Here is an 11,417-nt window from a genome sequence, read left to right as displayed (position 1 = left end):
AATATTTACCTATGTAACCGAATCCAGCCTCTACTAAATACGGCAAGACATGGCTAGGTATCACTAACTTAAGATTCCTAATAAATGGATCTAATACACTATCCTTCTTTTAAAATTAAATAATTACAAAAATTAATTCTTAATCTAATAATCATGCATTAAATAAATCAACAAATAATTACTAATAATTTAAATTAAATTAAAACGTTAAAATGTTACTGTATCAGCAAAGTGTCGAGATATATGATTTCCATCCAAACGAAGTAGACCGTCTTCCATTTTATATATGCAAAAAATTAATTAAATAAAATATTAAATAAATTAAATACTTAAATAAATTAAATACAAAATATTAAAAATATAATAAAATATACCTTAGATAGAGATTATAAGAGTATTTGAGAGAAGTTGAGAGAATTTGGTATGATGAAAGTGATTGAGGATGGGGGTATTTATAGGGAGGGATTGAGGTGTGAAACGTCGGGGTAGGTGAGTAATTATACCCAAGGCGTGCCGCAGGGGGCGCGCCTTACTGACGCGTGGCATATTATGGGGTAAGGCGCAGCTCCTGCACTGCGCTATACCCCTTGTACACACGTGTATACCATGTCAGCATAAGGCGCGCTTCAGGGGGTGCGCCTTATCCCACGTGGCACCAAATCAACGCAAAGCGCATTGCAGGGGCCGCACCTTTCTGCAAAAGGTGTTAGATCGGGAAATATAGTCTGAACGGTGCCTGATCGGGAAATATATTGTTCAATGGTTATATATCGGGACACTAGCCCTCGTAAAAATGCCATTTATTAAAAAATATTAATTTTGAAATTTTGTTTGTTTTTAAATTGATTAATCAGGGTCTGTTTGTTTTACTGAAAATATTTATCTAAAAACATTTTCTAAAATGAATTATATTTTATGGAAAATATATTTTGAAAAACATTTTAAGATGTTTAATAGATATTTTGTAAACCATTTTTCACTAGTTGATAATTTTTCTAAAATGTATTTATTACAAATATGAAATATAATAAATAATATTATTTATTATAAAAACTTAATATTATTATTTTAAAATATTAGAATAATTTATTTAATATTTTATGTCAATATTATTATTAAAATATTATTTTTACAATTTAATAAATAAAAATATTAAGACTAATATATTCTATTAAAATAAAATATTATAAATTATATTATTTTTATTAAAATAAAAATATTATAATATATTTTGAAAATTATTAACAAATATATTTTAAGTATTTCTATTAAAATATTACTAGACTATTATATTAACATTAAATACATAAATACTCTAATTTATTATTAATAATTCAATAATATTATTTTAAGAAATTAATAAATAATATAATTTTTAAATAATTTATTATATATTATTAAAATAATAATATTATATCATATATTATTATAATATAACTAAGTGTATTATAATAATATTAAAAAATAATATTATATTATTAAAATATTAATATATATATTAAATATTTTCATATTATTTACATTTTTTAAAATGATATTATAATATTAAATACATAAAATAATATTATTTTTAGTATTTATGTTTAAAGTGAAAAGTTAAGAAAATAACTTATGAAAAATCAAAAAATAACTCATTTTTCAAAAATTGTAAAGGAAACTCTATTGACCAGAAAAATATTTATGTCGACCAATTTATTTTCCTCTAACCAAACATAAGAAAATAAATGAAACATGTCCTGAAAAATATTTTACGAGAAATAAATATACCCTTAATCTTTAGTCTAAAACTTACAAAAAAGAATATAGAAAAAGGTAAAATACGTTAGAAGCTATTGAATTATGTTTAAAGTAATAGTTTAGTCATTAAATTTTAAAAAATATAATTAAACTATTATAAAATAATTTATAATTATTAGATTTTATTACACTATAAAAAATGAACATAAAATTTTATTAAATTATTATAAAATAACTATTAAAGCTTATAAAAATTTTATACTTATTATAATACTTTAATAATTATTTTATGTTTTTTAAAAATATAATAGCTAAAATCATCATTTAAAATATAATTGAATAACTTGTAATATAATTTATCCAAAAAGAAAAGAAAGTTGACCCGTCACATGCTGTGCCTCAAGTGCCTCTTATATTTTGAATTGGCCCCACTTACATGGATACAAGCCCCACCATGGACCCCATAAAATAGTTACAGCGTGTTAAGAACATTCCTTTATCAGCGAGTGGGAACTCAGCCCCGCTTTTTCTGTCATCCTCTCTTTCTTTGCTTCTTCTCATGAAAAAAATCTCCATCTTCCCACTCTCCCTTTATTTTCTTCTTATTTATTTTTTTCGCTTTTTTAGGTTTCTGCTGGGTCCCAAAACCTGCCATGCCCAGCAATCTAACCTTTACTTCTGCTTGTTATTAAATCTTACCCCATTACTTTTCACTCCCTCAAATTCTTCCCTCCCTCTTGGGTCTTTTCTCTGCAATCTTATTTCTTCTTCTCTGCTCTTTTCCTTTATGTTTTTTTCACATGGCGGAGGTTTTAGACGACGGTGAGCTCTGCCTTCCTCCTCGATTTTTAACTGACGACGACCTGTTCATGGACAAGGGTGAAGTTAAGAGTACTAACCACAAGGATCTGGAGAATGAGTTTAGGTTGGACCTTGATGGTTCCAACAAGCCTTTGTTCACCTATGAGTTCGCTCACGGGTTTGGGTCTCTTGGTTTCGCTTCGGATCCAAGTTCTCCGGTTGACTCAGTGGTGGGTTCTACTGAGACAGAGAGTGACGAAGAGGATTATCTCGTTGGGTTAACTCGTCAAATGGCTCACTCTACTCTCGACGACGGTGTTCCCCGAAACGGCCGTACTTTTGCTTCTGAAAACCCTAAGGTTTGTTGACGAACTAAACTCTAAACTTATTCGCTACGTTATTTGATTTATGGATGCTTTCTTATTTTTGTCTTTTTTGGGCTTTTTTAGGGTTGGGGTTTTTCAAGTTCGCCGCAATCTACCTTATGTCCGTTGAAGAGCGGATGCGGTTGCATGCAAGGGTCTAGCCGTGGGGTCTCTACTTTTCCGTCTCGAATTTCGTCGCCGCCGGGAATATCTGATCTGCTGTATACGGCGGCAGAGGAAGTTGCTAGAATGCGAATGACGGAAGAAGCTTACAGTGGGCTCAACAACAGAGGCCCTTTACGTTCACCGGGGGCAATGTTCTCTCAGAACGTCGATTTTCCTGGCTTGTACCCATCTCCTCAGTCACTTTCTCACCAGAAGCTGCAGGCCGCTCGAGTACAAACCTCTAAACAGAGCCTGAAAATGCTTGGTTCAGTTTGTTATTTTCTGCAGTATTTAAATATGGTCGGTTTTTTGTTTGCAGTTTCAGATTCTGAAGCAACATCTGCTAATGAAACAACAAAAGAAACAACAGCAGCCGCACTACCATCCCCATGTTGTCCAAAGCAGAGTGAGGAGTAAGAATGGTGCTAATAGGCCTATGGGTTTGTTTCCCTCTGGATGGTCCCCTCTGCAGCAGCAAAACCAGAAGCCAAACGGGTCGGGTATGCGGACTGTTTTCTTGAGCAATCCAACTGGCAAAAGGGAATGTGCTGGAACTGGTGTCTTCTTCCCTCGCCGTATTGGTGCACCTCCTGAACCCCGCAAGAAGCCAGGTTTCTTACCGCACGTTATGTTTTGCATATGAACTGCATTAATTTATTTGGATTTGTTCAGTAATTTTGTTTTATTATCTTGATTATTTTAGCTGCTTCTCCTACTGCTCTGCTTCCCGCTAGAGTGGTTCAGGCCTTGAACTTGAACCTCGATGGGATTGGCGCTCAACCCCAGCTTCATCCTCCGTTGAACCCAAATTCTACTGCTGACACTGGTACATAATCATGTGAATCTAATAAAGTTTTCTGTACTTTGGATTTTTTTTTTTGACTTTGATCTATATTTGCAGATGCTGCTTTGAAACTTCGAAGTCGTGGGAACGTGTTAGGCAACCAAAAGCAACGCAATTTCAGGCAACAAGGAGTGAATCATGAAGTAGGGTTACCTCTGGAATGGACGTATTGACTCAACTTTAGCATATCTGCTAGTGGTTGACTAATTCTCTCTGGGTTTTTTTTGGGAGTTATTAGGAAGAAGGGAGAAAGATGTTAGGGTTTGGTTATAGTGAAATAGTATAGAAAGTATAGGTTTTTAAGAAAGAAAATCTCTGGGTTATCAAGAAGAATATGAAATGGTTATTTTGGTGAAAAATAATGTAAGGTCTAGTTTATGAAGCACAGCTTTTGCTTGGGGCCAAGGGGAAAGCACATAAAGTTTAGGCTTTTGTAAATCTGGGATTTGGGTCAATAAGTTGACAGTGAAAATGTTCAATGAAATGAATGGGAACAGTATTTTGTCCATCTTCTGCACCTCATGAGCCCTACTACACAGCACACGGGTGATCTTATGTCCCCTTTACAATTGCCAAGTAATAAAATATAACAGATTTGCCATTTATTAACTATTATGGTGTAAGATGGTCTTATATTTGATGAATTGGTTAAATAATGTCTGGTAGATAGAATTTTGCATCTGTGCTGTGCCCTATGCAGCTGCTGGAATTCTCCATTCTTCGTTATTCATATTCTTAAAAGGCTCAATGGGTAATTAACAGTAAAATATTGGGTAAATTATACAGATAATACCTTATTTTGGTCTTCGATTCAAAAATAAGAGTTATTTTGATCCTAGTTTGTTCGATTTTTAGACCCTTGGCAATTAAAAAATAAAAGTAAGCCTAAAAATTTCACGTCTTGTTCCTCCTCACATCCTCTCTGACAACGTTTCTTTACATATAGTTTATCCATGGCAAAGAAGGGTTCGTCTTCTTCACATCCTCTTTGATCATCATTTCTTTACATATAGTTTATCCATGACAAAGAATGGTTGTCTTTGCGTTGCCCATCAGAATATACATAATGTAAATACTTGAGTTCAACCGAGTTAGCCCATCCCCTAACTCACCAAAAGCATCAGTCGAATTCTCTCTTCCACCCATTTTCTCAGACGCTTTCTGATTCAAGCTTCCTCCTGTTGAACTTTTATTCTTTTACCGACTAAACGCCTTAAACCTCGCTTGTTTCAACTAGGAAATCCTCCCCAAACTCAAGCAATCTATTTCCCTCGCTCTCCTTCATTACCTCCCCCTCCTCAGCAACCTCAAGTGACCTTCAAATGCCCCAAGTACACCCTGGGCGACGGAGTTCCATTTACGGTTACTGAATCTGATGCTGACTTTAACCTTCTTTCAAGCAATGGAGTCTACGAAGTTGTTGAGTTACACCCTTTGACACCTGAGCAGATAACATTGGATGATTCAACATCAACTTTTCCCTTTTCCCTAACACTTTGTTTTGCGTTAGAATCGTAGCTCACCATATTGTTCTTGACGGGAAATTCAGAAGCATGTTCATCAAATCTTGGGCTTAAATGGCAAGCAAGGTAATCCAGAAAACTCAACTTTGCCATCTGGCACCCGGGCTAACCCCTGTTTTGAACAAGACTGTTTTAAGAGATCCCGGTGGACTCGACGTGATATATTTGAAGACTTGGTTTGACATTATGGGTTCAGATTCAGATACTGCCAAGAAAAGCCTAAAGGTTTTACCGGACGGAGGATAACCTGCAAATCTAGTTCGAGCCACGGTTGAGATTACTCGAGAAGATTTGAAGAAATTAAGAGCAGGGCAATTGCCAAAGTTACCAGATACTGGGAAAGACCTTCATTTATCAACTTTTGTGCTTACATATGCTTACATAGCGACTTGCAAAGTGAGATCTAGAGGAGGAACTGGTGATAGTGTCGTTGCTTTCAGATTCACAATCGATTGCAGGCCACGATTAGACCCTCATGTTCGGGAAAACTATCTCAGAAACTGTAACACAATTACAGCAGATTTCGCCAAAGCAATAGATTTCTTAGATGAAAACGTCATCTTTCGGTGTTCAAAAGGTCAGTAGCGTAGTTAAACAAGTGAAGGAGAACAGCGTTCTTCAAGGAATGGAAAATAAATTGCCGTTTCTTCTCGAATTTTACGAGAGATTAGCAATAAACCATGTACAGGCTATTAGTGTTGCAGGGTCACTGGGATTTGGAGTTTATGTTTCAAATTTCGGATGGGGCAAGTCAGTGAAGGTGGACATTGTTTCCATTGACAAGAATGAAGCTGTATCATTGGCTGAGCCAGAAACAGGGGCAGTGGGGCTGAGGTTGGTTTGGCGTTGAAAAACATGAAATGGAGAAATTCTCTTCTTTCTTTTTTAGTTGAGTTTTAACAGAAGGGCGGCAAAATATGTTTTAGTTCATAAAATGTACTAAAGGAAATGCCTATATTCAATGATTTACTATTAGGGTGCGTTTGGTTCACGGAATGTAAGATTATCAGTGGAAATAAAAAGATTACTAGGGAATAGAATTACTGAGAATGTTGTATTTTATGTTTGGTTAGTTTAGCAGGAATGTAAGATTACCGTGTTTGGTTAAAGGAATAAAAGATTATTAGAATGTATATTTGACCAAATTATCTTTATTATATATTTATATAATATTACAAGTTGAAAAATATTTATATATTCTCTTTAAAAAAATTAAATTCATATAATTCATATAATTTTTTTTACAAAATTAAAAATATAAAAAAATGTTTAATGAAAGGGTAAAATTTTATTTTAACCCTTGAACTTCATATAAAATTTTAATTATAGATTTTTTTTGTAAATCTAAAAATTTTAAGGATAAATTTGTAATTTAACCTTCGTATAATTTTTATTATTTAATGACAGAAGAATTATATTTTTTAAAAAAATTAAGTGCATTTTAGTCCAAAACGACAGTAATGTTACAATACATAAGGGAATTGAGGTAATGACATTCCCGATAATATACCCAAAAAAATATACTATTAGTAATAAAACATTACCGATAATGACATTCCCGGCCAAACCAAAAGGGATTGTGAATTCCATTCATGGGGAATCCCATATTAGTCCATCCAAACGGCCCTTAAAGAAAATAAAAAACACCTCATCTTCACGCCCAAAACATCAATAATAATGGATTAATGTAGGATCGTCGGTGCAAATTTGTTGAAGAAAACAGAAAGATAAGAATCATTATCAAGCTAAATATGAGGTCCAACATATGAAGATTTTAGCTTCCGGATTTAATTTGGAAGAAGAAGAAAACACTTGTTTTATTTTTTAAGTATCAATTAAAATTTGCGTTAATGAGTTAACGGTTAAGATATTAAAATTGAACGGATTAATAATGTAAAAGATTAATTTTATTTTTAAATCCATAATCAAAACTGTTCAGATTAAAAATATAAGGGACCATTTATATGGTTTATCCTAAATTATTAGAGTAAAAAAAAGAAAAATATGATTTTGGCGGCGTTTTTCTCGAAAAATCATCGGTGACCGGTATATTTATCGATCTAACACCGGTCAGACTATATTTCTCGATCTAACAGCCTTAGCAGTAAAGTGCGCCCCCTGCACCGCACTATAAGCTGATTTGGCGCCACGTGAGGTAAGGCGCGCCTTATGCTGATATCGATACACGTGTGTAAAGCGTGACCCCTGGGGCGCGCCTTACGCCATGTAGGGGTATAGCGCGGGACAGAGGTCGCGCCTTACCTTTAATTCTGATTTATATATAGCGCGGGGCAGGGGCAGCGACATACCATTAACTGATATAATTATATAAGGCGCAGTGCAGGTATCGCGCCTTGTAACTTTTCCCAGCTATAAATATCCTTCTCCCCGATTAAGTTCCTCACATCTCCTCACATCTCTCCTCTCAACTTATAAATTAATACAACAATTCCGTCAACGAGTCAATAATTCTAATAATTTTCTCATATTTTATTCAGAAGTTCATTCGATTTTTCGTTATAAGGTAATTTTGTGATAAATATTTTTATTATATTTATTGTTTATTTTGATTATTTGAAAAAAATATTATACTAATTGTTGTCAATTAATTTCTGTGTTTGTAAAATTAGAAAGCGAGAATATACGTCCAAATAGTTTTGCGGTACATGTAATAATATAAAATTATATTATTTAAATTATTTACGTTTATGTGTAAAAATTATATTCTGTTATATTTTCGTTCATATATTATTTATTTAATCAACATTGTTTCAGTTATTTTTTTTGCATATATAATATTGTCGCACTTTTAAACTCAAAGAATAGCGCGACTTTCAGCTATTGTTTATTATGATGGTGAAATTCGAGAAGATGAAACCGGCGTTGTTTTCGTATCAAATGAGCATGTTAAAATATCATTAAAGAGAAACATAACTCTTGAGGAGCTGATAACGAAGATTTCGAGGAAGATTCATGTTGGAAGTAGTAGAAGAATGTTGCCGTTGCAGTACAGATTTCCAACATCATTGTTGTCATTAACTTATACATCGTTCGAACTTTTGAACAATGATGATGTTGAAATGATGGTTGAAGCTCAAAGTAATTATTCAGACGCCGATATTAAGATGTATGCAAATTTTATTCAAGTGCGTGTCGTTCGGGGTCAATCATTAAGCTCCCACTATGGGCTGGCTGAACAAGTTTACAGCCCGACGACAGTAATGTGTAATGATTTTAATGCCATAATGGGGAGACATTCATCTGCAACTCCTTACGATATGTATCGAGGTGGGTCGACGAACAATCCGTATGGCAACATCGCGTCCAGTTCAAGGGGAAGGCATTCATCTGCAAATTCGTTTGACCTTAATATGGAGATGCCATCGACGCAACCATATGTGCAGTTTCCATTTGACACGATGACTTCAAGCTCTAGGGGAGGCATTCGACTGCGAGCTTTTTCGATCTCAATGTCGATATGCCTTCTAGTTCAAGGGGAATGCGTGCAAGTAGTAGGTTTTTCGACCTAAATGTCGAGCGCATTGAGGAACCATCATCTCCACCAGAAGAACCGCTTCGTGAGCCTGGTGCGGATGGTGCTGAGACTGGACTATTCATTCACCCAGAATCACCACAATTCAACTCTGATGATGATGAAGTTCCAAGAAATGTGGCACAAACTGACCCTCTTGCACACATGTATGAAGCTAATTATGGTGCAATGTACGGGCCAGAATTTGCGGATATGCCTCATCTCGGTGACTATGGATATTACTCATCAATAAATAATGGTGAGTTATCTTTAGGCATGGAGTTTTCAAGCAAAGAAGAAGCGGTGATGGCTATAAAAAATTACAATATCCATAATTATGTTCAGTCCAGAGTCAACCGATCCACGACCGAAAAATATGTATACTACTGTGTTCGACGCGAAAACGGATGCAATTGGATGGTTCGCGTATCGAAAAGGAAGAGAAAAAACAACATATGGGAACTAACAGTATACAACGGTCCTCACATATGTTGTGTTGGAGGGGTCAACCAAGATCATCCCAACTTGGACTCTGAAGTGATATGCCAAGCCATCATGCCCATGGTAAAAGCAAGCTCTCATATAGCTGTTGTTGTGTTGATTTTAGCTATACAATCGCAGTATGGGTACACTGTCTCCTATAAAAAAGCTTGGTTGGCAAAACAAAATGCCATTGTCAAACTTCATGGCGAATGGGATGCATCTTACAACGAACTTCCATTCTGGTTTAGGCTGGTGCGGAGGTTGAATCCTGTGATAATTATGGACTTCGAAATCTCCTATGCATACCATAATGATCGAGTTCTCCGCGATCGATGCTAATTCTACCGGGTTTTTTGGATTTACCCACAGTGCGTTAATGCTGTCAAATATTGCAAGCTTGTGGTCTAGATCGACGGGACTTTCTTGTATGAAAAATACAAGCAAGTTTTATTATTGGCACTTGTCCAAGATGGCAACCGCAACATTCTTCCAGTTGCTTTTGCTCTTGTTGAAGGAGAAGATACATATTCTTGGGCTTTTTTCCTCTGAAATTTACGTGCACATATCGAGGGAAAACATCTGTGTCATTTCAGATTGTGAAGCTGGTATCAAAGCAGTAATGGAGTCTTTGGGTCAAATGTGGCAACCACCCTTTGTCCAACATAGGTATCGTCTCCGACACATTGCTGCGAACTACCATGGAAGGTACAAGAAGAATGATGAGCATCAATTAATTGTGCACATGGGTAAGTGAAACTGATGTAGTGTATTTTCTTTTCGATCGTTTTAATTTTGCAAAGCAAGCAAATTAGTAAGTTATACATTTTTTGATCAGGTTACGAACTACTTCCTCGAACGTTTGAATCAATGCTTCAAGATTTGCGGGCGAAGAACGAGGAAGGATACGATTACATCAGCCTCATCGATAAAGAAATGTGGACGAACGCATATGATGGTGGATATCGATATAGACACATGACGACCAACTTGGCAGATGCAATCAATTCGACCTTAAAGGGTGCACGTCACTTACCAGTAGCGGCGGTAAAGACTATATATTTTTGTTTGGGGGCGCTTTTTGCGAAGCTCGGGGGACAAGCTCAAACCTGGATGCAAGGCGGTCATGTCTATCACCCTAGATTAGTTGCAGATCTACAGAAAAAAATTTCTGCATCAAATGGAATATCTGTAACAAGCTTCTCTAGAAGGCATGAAATATTTCGTGTCACAGAGTTGCCGTGACCTCTTCAAGGGATTGAAGCTATGTCGTTAAGAGTAAATCTAAGGGACAGAACGTGCGACTGCGGGTTTTTTCAAGCTCTAAAGTATCCATGCTCTCATGTGATGGTAGCTTGCTCGCATACACGTCAAGACTATAACCATTTTGTGGATCCCGTATACCTACTATCTGAAGTTTTTAAGGTATACAAATTTGAGTTCCCCCCCATAGGTTCAAGATTGGCTTCCGATTGTACCAAATCCGAGTTCCGACACATTGCTGCGAACTACCATGGAAGGTACAAGAAGAATGATGAGCGCCAATTAATTGTGCACATGGGTAAGTGAAACTGATGTAGTGTATTTTCTTTTCGATCGTTTTAATTTTGCAAAGAAAGCAAATTAGTAAGTTATACATTTTTGATCAGGTTACGAACTACTTCCTCGAACGTTTAAATCAATGCTTCAAGATTTACGGGCGAAGAATGAGGAAGGATACGATTACATCAGCCTCATCGATAAAGAAATGTGGACGAACTCATATGATGGTGGATATCGATATGGACACATGACGACCAACTTGGCAGAGGCAATCAATTCGACCTTAAAGGGTGCACGTCACTTACCAGTAGCGGCTTTGGTAAAGACTATATATTTTCGTTTGGGGGTGCTTTTTGCGAAGCTCGGGGTACAAGCTCAAACCTGGATGCAAGGTGGTCATGTCTATCACCCTAGATTAGTTCCAGATC

At 35.7% G+C, this 11,417-nt stretch overlaps 1 protein-coding gene and 1 pseudogene across 2 annotated transcripts; both read left to right on the top strand.

The window, feature by feature from the left end:
* Positions 1-2,294: 2,294 nt before the first annotated feature.
* On the top strand, positions 2,295-4,420 carry LOC120151108. 2 transcript variants are annotated; one of them, XM_039163650.1, is made up of 5 exons: positions 2,295-2,897; positions 2,988-3,299; positions 3,388-3,679; positions 3,775-3,894; positions 3,970-4,420. In XM_039163650.1, exons 1-5 carry the CDS (start codon positions 2,538-2,540, stop codon positions 4,083-4,085), a joined length of 1,200 nt encoding a protein of 399 aa, XP_039019581.1. In that variant the 5' UTR covers positions 2,295-2,537; the 3' UTR covers positions 4,086-4,420. The 2 variants fall into 2 exon arrangements, with proteins under 2 accessions (XP_039019581.1, XP_039019580.1); XM_039163649.1 differs by having other exon boundaries at positions 2,297-2,897; positions 3,772-3,894.
* A 558-nt stretch (positions 4,421-4,978) lies between these two features.
* LOC120150952 lies at positions 4,979-6,285 on the top strand (annotated as a pseudogene).
* Positions 6,286-11,417: the final 5,132 nt, after the last annotated feature.

Source organism: Hibiscus syriacus, unplaced genomic scaffold (assembly GCF_006381635.1).
Source record: "Hibiscus syriacus cultivar Baekdansim isolate YM2019G1 unplaced genomic scaffold, ASM638163v2 tig00111027_pilon, whole genome shotgun sequence".
NCBI classification, from domain to species: Eukaryota; Viridiplantae; Streptophyta; class Magnoliopsida; order Malvales; family Malvaceae; genus Hibiscus; species Hibiscus syriacus.
Note: the sequence above shows the minus strand (reverse complement) of the source record. Positions and strands in the feature narration are given on the sequence as shown.